At 47.8% G+C, this 16,460-nt stretch overlaps 1 protein-coding gene across 6 annotated transcripts in view; it reads right to left on the bottom strand.

Annotated features, from left to right (window-relative positions):
- ADAT1 (adenosine deaminase tRNA specific 1) overlaps positions 1 to 16,460 on the bottom strand; it is a 77,535-nt gene that overhangs the window by 40,204 nt on the left and 20,871 nt on the right. For 3 of the 6 annotated variants that reach the window (XM_084644696.1, XM_084644698.1, XM_084644699.1), the window contains exons 4-5: positions 14,796 to 14,850; positions 13,839 to 14,053 (exon numbers count right to left, since the gene is read on the bottom strand). The exons of 1 other annotated variant lie outside the window; for it this stretch is intronic. In XM_084644696.1, the coding sequence (XP_084500822.1) occupies positions 13,839 to 14,053; positions 14,796 to 14,850 (270 nt within the window). The remainder of the gene's footprint in view (positions 1 to 13,838; positions 14,054 to 14,795; positions 14,851 to 16,460) is intronic. 2 more of the 6 variants (XM_084644697.1, XM_084644701.1) reach the window with 1 other exon arrangement.

Raw genomic sequence — 16,460 nt, 5'->3', positions numbered from 1 at the left:
GCATGAATTCACCAAGGGCAAGTCCTGCCTGACTAATCTAATTGCCTTCCATGACGAGATAACTGGCTCTGTGGATGAGGAAAAGCAGTGGACGTATTGTTCCTTGACTTTAGCAAAGTTTTTGACACAGTCTCCCATATTATTCTTGCCAGCAAGTTAAAGAAGTATGGCCTGGATGAATGGACTATAAGGTGGATAGAAAGCTGGCTAGATGGTCGGGCTCAACGGGTAGTGATCAATGGCTCCATGTCTAGTTGGCAGCCGGTATCAAGTGGAGTGCCCCAAGGGTCGGTCCGGGGGCCGGTTTTGTTTAATATCTTCATAAATGATCTGGAGGATGGTGTGGATTGCACCCTCAGCAAGTTTGCAGATGACACTAAACTGGGAGGAGAGGTAGATACGTTGGAGGGTAGGCATAGGATATCCTAGGGCCCTAGACAAATTAGAGAACTGGGCAAAAGAAGTCTGATGAGGTTCAACAAGGACAAGTGCAGAGTCCTGCACTTAGGACGGAAGAATCCCATGCACCGCTACAGACTAGGGACCGAATGGCTTGGCAGCAGTTCTGGAAGTCAACGAATGGCTACGCAGGTGGTGTCGGAGAGAAGGCTTTGGATTCTTTGACCATGGGATGGTCTTCCATGAAGGAGGAGTGCTGGGCAGAGACGGGTTCCACCTTACGAAGAGAGGGAAGAGCATCTTTGCGAGCAGGCTGGCTAACCTAGTGAGGAGGGCTTTAAACTAGGTTCACCGGGGGAAGGAGACCAAAGCCCTGAGGTTAGTGGGAAAGCGGGATACCGGGAGGAAGCACAGGCAGGAATGTCTGTGAGGGGAGGGCTCCTGCCTCATACTGAGAATGAGGGGCGATCAGCAGGTTATCTCAAGTGCTTATATACGAATGCACAAAGCCTTGGAAACAAGCAGGGAGAACTGGAGGTCCTGGTGATGTCAAGGAACTATGACGTGATTGGAATAACAGAGACTTGGTGGGATAACTCACATGACTGGAGTACTGTCATGGATGGTTATAAACTGTTCAGGAAGGACAGGCAGGGCAGAAAAGGTGGGGGAGTAGCACTGTATGTAAGGGAGCAGTACGACTGCTCAGAGCTCCGGTACGAAACTGCAGAAAAACCTGACTGTCTCTGGATTAAGTTTAGAAGTGTGAGCAACAATAGTGATGTAGTGGTGGGAGTCTGCTATAGACCACCGGACCAGGGGGATGAGGTGGATGAGGCTTTCTTCCAGCAGCTCGCAGAATTCTCATGGGTGACTTTAATTTTCCTGATATCTGCTGGGAGAGCAAGACAGCGGTGCATAGACAATCCAGGAAGTTTTTGGAAAGCGTAGGGGACAATTTCCTGGTGCAAGTGCTAGACGAGCCAACTAGGGGGGGAGCTTTTCTTGACCTGCTGCTCACAAACCGGGAAGAATTAGTAGGGGAAGCAAAAGTGGATGGGAATCTGGGAGGCAGTGACCATGAGTTGGTTGAGTTCAGGATCCTGACACAGAGAAGAAAGGTAAGCATCAGGATACGGACCCTGGACTTCAGGAAAGCAGACTTCGACTCCCTCAGGGAACGGATGGGTAGGATCCCCTGTGGGACTAACATGAAGGAAAAAGGAGTCCAGGAGAGCTGGCTGTATTTCAAGGAATCCCTATTGAGGTTACAGGGACAAACCATCCCGATGTGTCGAAAGAATAGTAAATATGGCAGGCGACCAGCTTGGCTTAATGGTGAAATCCTAGCGGATCTTAAACATAAAAAAGAAGCTTACAAGAAGTGGAAGGTTGGACATATGACCAGGGAAGAGTATAAAAATATTGCTCGGGCATGTAGGAATGAAATCAGGAGGGCCAAATCACACCTGGAGATGCAGCTAGCGAGAGATGTCAAGAGTAACAAGAAGGATTTCTTCAGGTATGTTGGCAACAAGAAGAAAGCCAAGGAAAGTGTGGGCCCCTTAATGAATGAGGGAAGCAACCTAGTGACAGAGGATGTGGAAAAAGCTAATGTACTCAATGCTTTTTTTGCCTCTGTCTTCACTAACAAGGTCAGCTCCCAAACTGCTGCGCTGGGCATCACAACATGGGGAATAGATGGCCAGCCCTCTGTGGAGAAAGAGGTGGTTAGGGACTATTTAGCAAAGCTGGACGTGCACAAGTCCATGGGGCCGGACGAGTTGCATCCGAGAGTGCTGAAGGAATTGGCGGCTGTGATTGCAGAGCCATTGGCCAATATCTTTGAAAACTCATGGCGAACGGGGGAAGTCCCGGATGACTGGAAAAAGGCTAATGGAGTGCCAATCTTTAAAAAAGGGAAGAAGGAGGATCCTGGGAACTGCAGGCCAGTCAGCCTCACCTCAGTCCCCGGAAAAATCATGGAGCAGGTCCTCAAAGAATCAATCCTGAAGCACTTACATGAGAGGAAAGTGATCAGGAACAGTCAGCATGGATTCACCAAGGGAAGGTCAAGCCTGACTAATCTAATTGCCTTCTATGATGAGATTACTGGGTCTGTGGATGAAGGGAAAGCAGTGGATGTATTGTTTCTTGACTTTAGCAAAGCTTTTGACACGGTCTCCCACAGTATTCTTGTCAGCAAGTTAAAGTAGTATGGGCTGGATGAATGCACTATAAGGTGGGTAGAAAGTTGGCTAGATTGTCGGGTTCAACGGGTAGTGATCAATGGCTCCATGCCTAGTTGGCAGCCGGTGTCAAGTGGAGTGCCCCAGGGGTCGGTCCTGGGGCCGGTTTTGTTCAATATCTTCATAAATGATCTGGAGGATGGTGTGGATTGCACTCTCAGCAAATTTGCGGATGATACTAAACTGGGAGGAGTAGTAGATACGCTGGAGGGCAGGGATAGGATACAGAGGGACCTAGACAAATTGGAGGATTGGGCCAAAAGAAATCTGATGAGGTTCAATAAGGATAAGTGCAGGGTCCTCCACTTAGGACGGAAGAACCCAATGCACAGCTACAGACTAGGGACCGAATGGCTAGGCAGCAGTTCTGCAGAAAAGGACCTAGGGGTGACAGTGGACGAGAAGCTGGATATGAGTCAGCAGAGTGCCCTTGTTGCCAAGAAGGCCAATGGCATTTTGGCATGTATAAGTAGGGGCATAGCGAGCAGATCGAGGGACGTGATCATCCCCCTCTATTTGACATTGGTGAGGCCTCATCTGGAGTACTGTGTCCAGTTTTGGGCCCCACACTACAAGAAGGATGTGGATAAATTGGAGAGAGTCCAGCGAAGGGCAACAAAAATGATTAGGGGTCTGGAACACATGACTTATGAGGAGAGGCTGAGGGAACTGGGATTGTTTAGTCTGCAGAAGAGAAGAATGAGGGGGGATTTGATAGCTGCTTTCAACTACCTGAGAGGTGGTTCCAGAGAGGATGGTTCTAGACTATTCTCAGTGGTAGAGGAGGACAGGACAAGGAGTAATGGTTTCAAGTTGCTGTGGGGGAGGTATAGGTTGGATATTAGGAAAAACTTTTTCACTAGGAGGGTGGTGAAACACTGGAATGCGTTACCTAGGGAGTTCGTAGAATCTCCTTCCTCAGAAGTTTTTAAGGTCAGGCTTGACAAAGCCCTGGCTGGGATGATTTAATTGGGGATTGGTCCTGCTTTGAGCAGGGGGTTGGACTAGATGACCTCGTGAGGTCCCTTCCAACCCTGATATTCTATGATTCTATGATTCTGCAGAAAAGGACCTAGGGGTGACAGTGGACGAGAAGCTGGATATGAGTCAGCAGAGTGCCCTTGTTGCCAAGAAGGCCAATGGCATTTTGGGATGTATATGTAGGGGCACTGCCAGCAGATCGAGGGACGTGATCGTTCCCCTCTATTCGACATTGGTGAGGCCTCATCTGGAGTACTGTGACCAGTTTTAGGCCACACACTACAAGAAGGATGTGGAAAAATTGGAAAGAGTCCAGCGGAGGGCAACAAAAATGATTAGGGGACTGGAACACATGAGTTATGAGGAGAGGCTGAGGGAACTGGGATTGTTTAGTCTGTGGAAGACAAGAATGAGGGCGGATGTGATAGCTGCTTTCAACTACCTGAAAGGGGGTTCCAAAGAGGATGGATCTAGACTGTTCTCAGTGGTAGCGGATGACAGAACAAGGAGTAATGGTCTCAAGATACAGTGGGAGAGGTTTAGGTTGGATATTTGGAAAAACTTTTTCACTCGGAGGGTGGTGATGATAGGGAAAAAACCCAGAAAACGACCCTATAATCATGTAAAGCTACGCTGCTGTCTTTTTTTCTATGCTTATCTGTCCTTTCTACTTTGTTTATGGATAGAAAGAATGTGAACTGTGTGTAACCTGCACTCCCTGCTTTTGGGGAGAGAATTCCTTATGCAGATAAGCCTCCATGCTCGTACCTACCCCAGAACTTCAAACAGACTGGGTTAACCGGTTCGAACTGGAAGAGATATCACAATGTATGTTGAACCAAGCTATAAAAGCTCATCCCTGTTCTTTGTTCGGGGCTTCACCATTTTCCTCTGAAAAGGAATTGGTGAGCCCTTCAGCTGTCGTATTTGCTAGCAATAAAGTGCCTCACTTTATCAAAGAGCCAAGACTCTGTGTTTTGTTTGGCTAATACAGAAGTCCAGGGAAGGCTACCCTCCTAACCCTAGACGGGAGGGGAACCCTTTTTCCCTAACAATTTGGGGGCTCGTCCAGGATCGCCTCTTCTCCGGACCGGTGGATGGTCGGGACTCTGAATCCTTCTTGCCGGCACCCGGGTTGCTTTAACCCTGAAGGCTTCCCGTCTCGCTTCCACCCGCCGCTTCGGCGAAATAAGGCATCCCGAAGGCACTAGGGTCCGGACCTATTGGTGAACACCGGCCGGTGGGAACTTGGTGAGTTCTGAATTTTTCCTTTGTGATTGTCTAGACAACAGCCGGGGGTCCCGTCTTTGGGAAAAGATGGGGGGGGGGTCCAGTAGAACTGTTGATCCTTCTACGCCTCTGGGCTATATGTTAAAACATTATGATAGGGATATCAAGGCCTTACAATCGGATGGCAACAAAGCTTTGTATAAGTTTATATTTTTGTGTCAAGGTCCCTGGGTGGGAATGACGCAAGACGACCCGGAACCAGGAAATCGCTGGCCGGGGGAAGGAACATTTGAGTTACATAACATTGTTCAATTACGAAAAGTATTGTATGATTTACAACCGCGGCAACTTAAGTATTCTGATGTATGGATAAGGGAGGCCGAACGGCGCAAAAGTGCCAGTGTAACTACTAGTTTACGTGCTGAGGTAGAAAAACTTAAAGCCATGTGGCCCCCACCATACAATCCAGAATCTAGTCATGCTGACCAGAAGCTAAAAACGTCAAGGTCTATTTATCCCCAACTCCCATTGAAAGAAGCGGGGGATCCTATACCATTGGAAGAATGTAGCTGGCTATGGGGTGGGGTACCGCAGCCTGACCCTGATGCACCCACGCCCCCAACCGGGGAAAGGAGCGGTCCCACTCTCCCACTAGCTACCGATACCCCCACAATTAACGCAGAGCGGGGGGGCGATCCGGAGGCTGGCACCTCTACCAGGGGGTTGACACGTCCTGATTCGCGACACCCCAGTGATGCAACCCCTGCAAAGACCCGGTCTCATGGTTCTCTAGGCACCCCTAAGGCAAAAGTTCTTGGAGCTGCAATAGCTAGTGCAGTCCAAATGCCTATGCGACAACTGCCGAGCGGTAGGGGGGGGACACAGATGGTGTATGTCCCTTTTACCAGCACGGATCTAATGAATTGGTCATCTACTTTTCCCTCATTTCGACAGTGTCCGGAAGAATTTATTAAAAAGTTAAAGGGTATTTTCACAATGTATAATTGTAATTATGACGATGTGGAAATGATTTTAAATCAAGTGCTAAGCGAGGGTGAGAAGGAAACGGTGTATAAGAAAGCTAGAGAGACGGTGCAAGGCAGGGCGGCTTATCCGCAAGAGAAACCTGAAATGGATTGGGATGTTCCAGAGACCGTTCAAGAGTGGGATAAAATGAGAAAGCGAATCTTAGAAGCATTAGAGGATATGTCTAAGCCTGTGTATGATTGGGGAAAGGTAGATGCATGTGTTCAAAAGCACGATGAGCACCCAGGGGAATTCTTCCACCGCCTTTGTAAGGTTTTGAAAAACCACAGCGGCTTAGATCCAACCTCCCCTGTAGCGAAAACACAAGTGATCGGCCAGTATGTAAAAAATTTATTACCATTCGCTCGGAAGTATGTGTGTAGTCAACCAGCTTATGAAAACAAAACGCTGGAGGAGGTGGTGGGGTTAGCAGCCCATGCCTGGAGGAATAGGAAGGAATTAGACACTAGGAGGTCCGAAAAGCTCCTTAATCTGCAGTTGCAAGGTTTCCAAGACGGCTCTCGGGGACGGGATGCAAGCCGCAGGAGGGGAGGCTTTCAGGGACGAGGCAGAAGAGGAGGCAGCTCTACCCAGGGATGGGGACCACAAGGTCAGAACTTCCAGCCACGGCCCGGGAGGGCAGGGCCAGATGAGTGCGGGCGGTGCCGACAAAAAGGGCACTGGGCTGCCCAGTGCCCAAATTACCCCCTCCAGCCAGCTGACCCTCTTATGCAAGCCTACCAGAGGGTACAGGAAAGGGGGGGAGAAAAAGGAAGTACTGATTGAAAGCTAGCCGCCCACAATGCTTCGTCCCCCTCGCCAGGAACCCCCTCCGCTTCTTGGACAGTGCAGTTGGATGCAAACCACCCGGAGCTTCCAGTTGTGGTGGGAGGAAAAACTTATTCAATGTTAATTGACACCGGGGCAGATAGAAGTACTCTACAGGACCCCACCCTTCCTACCACTTCTGCAACCGTAAAAGCTATAGGCGTTGGTGGCACCGTGTGCGCCCTTCCTCTAACTGCGGAGCAAACGGTCCAGCTTGGCCCGTTATCAGAGGATCATAGCTTTTTAATTGCAACTTCCTGTCCTGCAAATTTATTAGGTAGAGATCTGTTATGTAAACTACGAGCAACTATAACTTGCAGCCCGGAGGGGCTATATCTCTCAGTCCCTACTTCGGTCCCTGAAGCTACGGTAATGGCATTGTTAGCCACTACACCCACCGCCCCCTTTGTCCCTGCTGAGTTATCTGATATTCCTGAAGCATTGTGGGCCTCGGCGTCCACTGAAACTGGACTTTTAAAGTCAGCAGAACCGGTGTATATCAATTACCGTACAGATATCCCTCTGCCCCGAAAAATGCAATATCCATTGCCTAAAGAGGCCATAGAGGGCATTTGGCCAGTCCTACAACAGCTTTTAACTCAAGGAATCATTAAGGAGGCTACCAGCCCTTGCAATACACCTATTCTTCCTGTTAAGAAACCCAAGCCTGGCCCCGATGGCAAACCGGTTTACCGTTTCGTGCATGACCTCCGACTGATTAATGCTATTGTGATCCCGAGAGCTCCGGTTGTTCCCAATCCAGCAACTATTTTAACTGCTATTCCCCCAGGGGCTACTTATTTTACTGTGATTGATCTGTCTTCAGCATTTTTCAGCATCCCTGTGCACCCAGACTCACAGTTCCTATTTGCCTTTACCTTTGACGGATGTCAATACGTATGGACCCACCTCCCTCAGGGCTACAGGGAGAGCCCTACCATCTTCAGCCAGTATTTAAAGCGAGATCTGGACTCTATTTCGTTGACTATGGGTTCTACTTTGATTCAATACGTTGATGATCTGTTATTGTGCTCTACAGCCAAGGCTGCCTGTGTACAGGACACTCGAATCCTTCTTTTTGCATTGGCCGAAAAAGGTCACAAGGTGGCACTCTCCAAGCTACAGTTTGCCCAACCCGAGGTGGAATATTTGGGGCATCGTATTTCATATGCTTCTACTGCACTTACTCAGGACAGGATTGAGAGCGTTCTGAGTATGCCAAGGCCTACCACTAAAAAGCAACTCCGCCAGTTACTGGGAGCAAGTGGCTATTGTAGAGCCTGGATTCCGGCTTATGCGGAGTTAGTGCACCCCCTCACCGATTTGCTGCTGGATTCCGTTCCCGAACCCTTACCATGGACGACTCTACACAACAACGCCCTTACCGCCCTCAAACAAGCATTAACTTCTGCACCAGCCCTGGGCAGACCGGATTACGCAAAGCCTTTCACCTTATTTTGCCATGAACAATCTGGCACGGCATCTGGTGTGCTAACTCAGCCCTTTGGGCCTGGCCAGCGACCAGTGGCTTATTTTTCGGTCCTTCTTGACCCAGTGGCTCAGGGTCTTCCGCCCTGTCTCCGCGCTGTTGCGGCTGCCGCTGTGTTGGTTGAGAAAGCTTCGGGGCTAACCTTGGGCCACCCTCTTCTAGTTCAAGTGCCTCATGCCGTTGCAGCACTTCTTAATCGTGGATCCACGCAGCACCTCACAGCAGCCAGACTGACCAGGTACGAATTGGCCTTGCTCGCCAATCAGGCTGTTACCCTACGCCGCTGCGAAGTCCTGAATCCTGCAACCCTTTTGCCTCTGCCTGAGGATGGGGAACCTCATAATTGCCTCCACGTGGTGGATTTGATCTCCACGCCTCGTCCTGACCTCTCTGATATTCCATTGCAGAATCCTGACCTCCAATTATTTTGTGATGGTTCCGCCTGTCGGGACGAGTTTGGGGCCTTACGAGTTGGCTATGCAATTGTTACCCTGATGGCAACGCTTGAAGCGCATGCCTTACCTACACAAAAGTCAGCGCAAGCAGCAGAACTCGTGGCGCTTGTTAGGGCCTGTCAATTAGCTGAAAACAAAACTGTGGCCATCTATACTGACTCCAAATATGCCTTTTCGGTATGCCACTCTACTGGACAACTTTGGAAGCATCGTGGGTTCCTTACCTCCAGTGGCTCTCAGATCTCCCATGTTGCCTTGATTTCTGCCTTGTTAGAGGCTATTCAACTTCCTGCAGCTGTTTCGGTTACACACTGTAAGGGCCACTCCCGCGCCTCGGACGAGGTTTCCAAAGGAAATGCTGCAGCCGATTCAGCGGCCCGTCATGCTGCCCTCTGTGGGGCTCCAGCCCCTTTTCCTTTTTTGGCACCCCTGCTACTGCAACCAGTGACGCCAGCCGTTTTGCTCTCTGCCCAGCAGACGACGCCCCCGGCCGAAGTTAGCCGTTGGAAATCCATTGGATGCCACCTAAATGAGGACAACCTCTACGTCAGCCCGGACGGTCGTCCGGTTCTCCCAAGACAACTCCTCCCTCAGGTTTCCCAGGCACTCCACCTGGCCTCGCACCTGGGAAAGGGGGGATTAGTGGCTCAAATGGAGAAGTTGTTTTTTGCTCCGGAGGTCCATGCAGCTGCGAAGACCGTCACTGCACAGTGTGAATTGTGTCAACGGTACAATCACCAAGGAGCAGTCAAACCACAAGCTATGGGACATTGCAAACTGCCTGAGTACCCATTTGCTGTGGTCCAGATGGACTTCATGGACTTACCACCAGTGACAGGACTAAAACACCTGCTTTTTTCAGGGTGGGTTGAGGCTTTCCCCACTCGAAGGGCAGATGCAGTATCCGTAGCGAAGTGTCTCCTCAAGGAGATAGTGCCCCGCTTCGGGATAATGACTCGTTTGGAAAGTGACCAAGGCCCCCATTTCACTTCCCAAATTATTCAACACTTAGCAAAGGCCCTCGGCATAAAACAAGCCTTGCATACCCCCTATCATCCACAAAGTTCAGGAAAAGTAGAAAGGGTGAATGGGCTGATAAAAACCCAATTGGCAAAGCTATGCGAACAGACTGGATTAAAGTGGCCTGAAGTGTTACCCATAGTGTTAACCAATCTTCGTAATACACCCCATAGGAAGCATTCGTTGACACCGTTCGAAATTCTATTTGGCCGACCCTTGCCGATTCCTCTAACCAGTGAAGACGGGTTTGCCCCAGCAAAAACTTCATTAATGGCTGGGCAAGATAAGTTGGCGGGTTACTGTCGCATGTTGCAAGATGCCTTGAGTGATGCATGGGCCAGAGTAAAAGATGCCCAACCTTTACCGCTTGATACTTGTGCGCACTCTCTTTTTCCAGGAGACTTTGTCTGTGTTAAAATCCATTGAAGGAAGCATTGCCTGGAACCAAGGTGGTCGGCCCCGGCCCAAGTCCTTCTGACTACTCCAACTGCAGTGAAGGTCGAGGGCATCGATAGATGGGTGCACTGCAGCCACTGTAAAAAGGTTCCTGCTCCAACATCCCCAACGACTCCCATCACGACCGCCGCTTCTACATGAACTGGGTACCAGTCAATCAGCGGAATCAGAAGCAGTTACAGAACTCTGGAGTATTAGTATACTGTTACAAATATTGTATTAATATTATTTTTTTTTAGAGTTGTTAGTAGCTGGTAGTGTTTATAATGTATGTATGGCTATGGGCGTTAACCTGGACCTCTGCCCTGGGGGGTTGGGATAAAAATACGTTTCTACAATTAGCCCAAAATTTAACCAACGCATGGAATGTTAGTGACTGTTGGGTGTGTTCCCACTTCTCTTCCCATTCACTGCAAGGGTTCCCCATTTTGCCGGTTCCAGCGCTCCTCAATTCTTGGCAAAATGGTTTGGCGTGGTACGGCCAAAAGGGAAAAAGGGGAAGGGGACCCACAGATTTTAGGACCTGGATCCCGAACCATCGCCCAGACTTGCTCGTTAAGGCCCCCTTGTGCGTAGAAAAAAGGTCGCTACGCACCCGAGGCAAAACTACTCTGGGAAAATACCCGAAAACCCACTGTGAGAAAATTCTAATTTTGGGAAACAATGCAAGTACTACTCTTTTGCTGTATCCCAATGGTACTGAGGTAGCCAACTATGCCCGTGCTGGAGGCTATGTGGGGTACATTCTCAGAGAAAATGCGACTCAATTTGCCGGCCTTACATTATGGAAATGGGGGGGAATAGGACCCAATCCTGATGATGCTGCATCCCTGGTGGGACGATTGCAGGAAGTATCTCAGAACTCAGGGGGCAATAAAGGCAACTATAGCATAGTATTAGGAGATCATCACTTATGGTGGGTATGTGGCACTTGGGCAGGAAAGACCTTGCCCCCAAAGTGGTTGGGAAGATGCACGGTGGCCTTTGCCTGGCCAGGAGGGATGCATCGTAGAGACTTAATAGAAATCAGAGACACAACCCGACGAACCCGTCGAGATACCAGTTATAATCCTATTGTCGAGGAAGGCAGTACAGGCATGCGCGCCTTCCGTATTCTTTTTCCGTGGGTGGGGGTGGGCCAACTTGAATACGCGCTAAAAAATATGTCAGCCGAAATGGAAATATTTACTAACGCCACTCGAGATGCAATCCAAGCTTTGCAAGAAGAAATAAGCTCACTAGCTCGCTACAGTATGCAAAACAGGTTGGCCCTGGATCAGCTTTTAAGTGCACAGGGAGGGGTGTGCACATTTCTCAATGCCACATGCTGCCTTTATGTAAATCAAAGCGGACGCATAGTCACAGATACTAACATAATTGCAAACGTGTCAGCCTTCTTTCATAAGCAGGCCTCTATTTCTCCCAGTGTGGGCTTTGACTTGTGGGGCTGGCTCACCAGCTGGTTGCCTAACTTTGGATGGCTAAAAACCTTGTTTGTGTATGGAGTGGGATTCCTTATGATTGTGGGTCTGCTGTTCTGCTGTGCGTCCAGTTGTTGTGCCCTCTTCCACCGGGTATGTACCAAAACCATGAGCCCAGCAAAGATACTATATGTAAAGAAGGGTGGTGTTAACCAAGATGAGAAACATATGAACATGTTAAACAATGAATAATGAGCCATGTAAGATAATTATCTTCAGGCTCAAAGGGGGGAACTGATAGGGAAAAAACCCAGAAAACGACCCTATAATCATGTAAAGCTACGCTGCTGTCTTTTTTTCTATGCTTATCTGTCCTTTCTACTTTGTTTATGGATAGAAAGAATGTGAACTGTGTGTAACCTGCACTCCCTGCTTTTGGGGAGAGAATTCCTTATGCAGATAAGCCTCCATGCTCGTACCTACCCCAGAACTTCAAACAGACTGGGTTAACCGGTTCGAACTGGAAGAGATATCACAATGTATGTTGAACCAAGCTATAAAAGCTCATCCCTGTTCTTTGTTCGGGGCTTCACCATTTTCCTCTGAAAAGGAATTGGTGAGCCCTTCAGCTGTCGTATTTGCTAGCAATAAAGTGCCTCACTTTATCAAAGAGCCAAGACTCTGTGTTTTGTTTGGCTAATACAGAAGTCCAGGGAAGGCTACCCTCCTAACCCTAGACGGGAGGGGAACCCTTTTTCCCTAACAGTGAAACACTGGAATGAGTTACCTATGGAGGTTGTGGAATCTCCTTCCTTAGATATTTTTAAGGTCAGGCTTGACAAAGTCCTGGCTGGGATGATTTAGTTGGGGATTGGTCCTGCTTTGAGCAGGGGGTTGGACTAGATGACCTCCTGAGGTCCCTTCCAACCCTGATATTCTATGATTCTAAGAACATTTTGTATAGTAAACAGAGTTTTTAAATAACTTCTCACTGTCCTGGACCTAAGTTATTGGGAGCCAGAGAACTGGAATGCAATAAAGGGGGTTGTGTGGTTTCTTTTTAGCTTCTTGATAGCCAGTGTGGGGGAAAACAGGAGCACAGTTTGTGACTGGTTGGTGAGTCTAATTTCAATGTTAACCACCAGTTTTGGGACAATCTGTTCTCCTTTTTGAAGTCTACCCTGATCTTGGCATTTTCAGCGAGGGCTACCACAGGCACTCCGGGTCACACCTAGAACCAAAAGGGGCTGATACATAGCCGACAGAACATAACCCTGAGGAATGTTCCCTCTAATTTTTGACAGGCCGTGTGCGCAAAAAAATTCATCTGTGCAAATTGTTTTGGTTCTGTGCAAATTTTTGTGTGCCTGGTGTTTTGCCGTGTGCATGGGGTTTAGGATCTGTGTGCATATGCGCACAGCTTAGAGGACAACAGTGACCCTGAGTATCCTTCCTTCTCTTCCCACACTTACATTTGAAGATCCGGATTCCTGTCCCAAATCTATGTTAGTGAAGAAGATTGTATCAGTTTGTTGTACCAAATTGGTGGAAAATCACTGATGTAAATTCACAGTTTGCTACTTTTTAGAAGGCCTGCACTCTGACTATGCCAGTTCATTCTCAGTCAAGCATGTTTCAGCGTATTTGGAATGTTTTAGCAAAACCTTTGTAGTAGGGTCAGTGTTGAAAAAGCAAACCTGGGACAAAAGTGCATCTGTATCTAAGGGCACATATGAAACATCAATAGGCCTAACTACTTAGTAGGTTGGGGACTCATGTTCTTGGGTTTCACTGATAGAATTGCAACACTGTCATTTTGGACACTGCATCTTTTTATGTCGGGGGAATAAATCTGCTGTGAAGCGAGTCATACAGCATGGGTTTTGGATTTCATTTTATTAAAAAATCCTACTAATTTATTGGATTTTTGGGGGATTGGGGAATAAAATAATTATCTTTAGCCAACAGAATATAATAAACGTACTTGGGCTCCCTATGAGAGGTGAGTAGGCAGGTAAAGCAAAGCAACCAGGAAAAATGACAGGCTTCGTATGACAGGATCACTGGCAGATGCTAGTTTTGGGGCAAGAAAATGGTGGCCCATATCTCTATCTAATCAGGAGAGCACTGAAGCACTTGTATGTATTGAACAGGGTACTGGCTTACACATATGCTCCCTTCCCACATCAATATACCCAATAGGGTAGAAAGTGCAGAGCACCAATTTGCCAAGCCAATGCTGATCCACTGCATATGTTACTGATATTAATGGAGGCTGGCTCACCCTCTCTCAGCCATGGTTGGGGTAGCTGGCTCAGATGCATCAGGCAGGGATGAGAGGGCGAGGGATTGGCTCTTATGTACTTACAGGGGGTATGGCTGCAGAAAAAAATAAAGGTGATATGTGGTTTGAGTTTCCATTTCCCACTCTCAGTCCCTGGGCTGAAGATGCTGCCCTGTTGGTGTGAGGCTGCCAGCCACAGCTGGTAGAGGAGATACCTAGAGGGCAAGAAAGGGTTACTGAGAATCACTCACTTATCTTAGGACAGAGGAAGAAGTAAAGATAATTAAATTAAGGCCCACAAATTGAGCCCTGCATTAATACAAAATTTGTATCTGCATCCAATCCATGATCCACCTAAGCGATCTGTGGATAGCCGTAGATTGCGGGGCTTTAAATATATAAAATTTGGATCTGCATCCATCCACAATCCACAAAAAATGGTTCGCGATATTTACAGATTTGCAGGACTCTACCCACAAACCTCTAGCCAGTTGATACTGAAGTGCACTACAGTGAGTCAAATGGCTGGTTAGCCTTCTATAGGCAGATATGATCCAAAAGACTCCACAAGGACACCTGCTGTCTGATCAGAAGCTTCATAGTGAGCCCAGAGGACCTGGATTCAGCCCCATGAGAAGAGTTATTTTTGCAAAGCCTGTATACAAAGGGGCAGGAAGAAGCCTGGGTGTGTAGGACAGGAGAGAAAGGGAAAAAAAAACAGACCTGTGCACAGGACAGATACATATTGCCTGTGGAAGGAACATGGGAGGTGCTAGCCGCTCCCATTCTCTTCTTGCACAGCTTAGCTCATTGGAGAGGGGAAAGGGGCGGTGTTCCAAATGTTACAGGTGAAGGACACATGCATTTACATTATAATAGCGTAAACACCCTGAAGAAAGGGGATATGACCAAATCGACCACTGAACAGATAACATCACAAGGGGCTTAATGTCTCACCTCTGGAAACTCCTCTTGGCAACGACTTCAGCATGACTGTCGTTGAGAATATCCCCTGCAGCAGCATCCAAAAAAATTAAATAATTCAACATTACTGCAGACCAGACAGAAGGAAAAAGTCACATGCAACAAGTAGAGCACCATCTAATGAGGCAGACGTGTGCACTCTGCCGGCTGCCCCAGCATTTCGTGGGTCTGAAACTAGTATTAGTACAGTTGTCCGAACTAGGCTATCCTAAAATATTTAAACAACTCATTTACCATAAATGCTTACTGTCATACTCTTGCCCCATGATGCAGTGACTCTTGCAGCCCACTACCAACCCAGAGGACCATCACCTAAAGCCATACCTCTTTGGGCTATGATCCAGTCAGATCCTATAAGGTAAGCAGGGCTGGGACAGTACTTGAATGGGAGACCTCTAATGATCTCATTCCACAGCATTCACAGCAGGCATGTATAACAGTGATGGGGAGTATATGGGTGTGCACACTGGAAAAAAATAATTTATTCACCACACTGGACGTGGGCCCACTGGAAATGAACTTCCCAAAGCATTTAGCATTGCACAGCTTTATGTTCATTAATCTCCTTTGTGCTGGGTTGAATTGCAGAAACCTCCTGGGAGCTGCCACCTAATGTGCCAAGACTACTTCTGCCCCTGCTTTCCTGCCCAGACAGCTTAGGACTTCAGTGCCCTGCCTGGTTTGAGCCAGACCTGCTAGCCTGCTTCAAACCCAGACCGAAGTCTGAACCACATCCCCCAACAGCTGTAGGCTTAACTGAAAGCAGCTTACAGAAGCGTGCCTGTCTAACACTCAGATACCCAATTCTCAATGGGGTCCAAACCCTAAATAAATTGGTTTTACCATGTATAACGCTTATACAGGGTAAACTCATAAATTGTTCACCCGCTATAACACTGAAAGAGAGATATGCACAACTGTTTGCCCCCCAGCCAAGTATTAATACATACTCTGGGTTAATTAACAAGTAAAAAGTGATTTTATTAAATACAGAAAGTAGGATTTAAGTGGTTCCAAGTAGTAAGAGACGGAACAAAGTGAATTACCAAGCAAAATAAAATAAAATACACCAGTCTAAGTCTAGTACAGTAATAAAAACTGAATACAGATAAAATCTCACCCTTAGAGATGTTTCAATAAAAGTTTCTTTCACAGACTGAAGCTGAACACCTTCCTAGTCTGGGCACAATCCTTTCCCCTGGTACAGCCCTTGTTCCAGCTCAGGTGGTAGCTAGGGGATTACTCATGATGGCTTCCTCCCTTGTTCTGTTCACCCACTTATATATCTTTTGCATAAGGAGGGACTCCTTTGTCCCTCTGGGTTCCCACCCATCCTTCTCAGTGGAAAAGCACCAGATTAAAGATAGATTCCAGTTCAGGTGACATGATCACATGTCCTGTGACAACCCAAGCCTTCATTCCTTCCAGCCTGACTCACAGGAAGGCCCGCCTGCAAACATAGCCATCCAGTCAATTGTCCTGGTTGATGGGAGCCATCAAGATTCCAAACCACCATTAATGGCCCACACTTTGCATAACTACAATACGCCCTCAGAGTTATATTTCATATTTCTAGTTTCAGATACAAGAGTGATATATTTATACAGATAGGATGACCACTCAGAAGATTATGAGCTT

The sequence above is a fragment of the Lepidochelys olivacea genome (assembly GCF_965140295.1).
Source record: "Lepidochelys olivacea isolate rLepOli2 genome assembly, chromosome: 12".
Classification (NCBI taxonomy): domain Eukaryota; kingdom Metazoa; phylum Chordata; order Testudines; family Cheloniidae; genus Lepidochelys; species Lepidochelys olivacea.
Note: the sequence above shows the minus strand (reverse complement) of the source record. Positions and strands in the feature narration are given on the sequence as shown.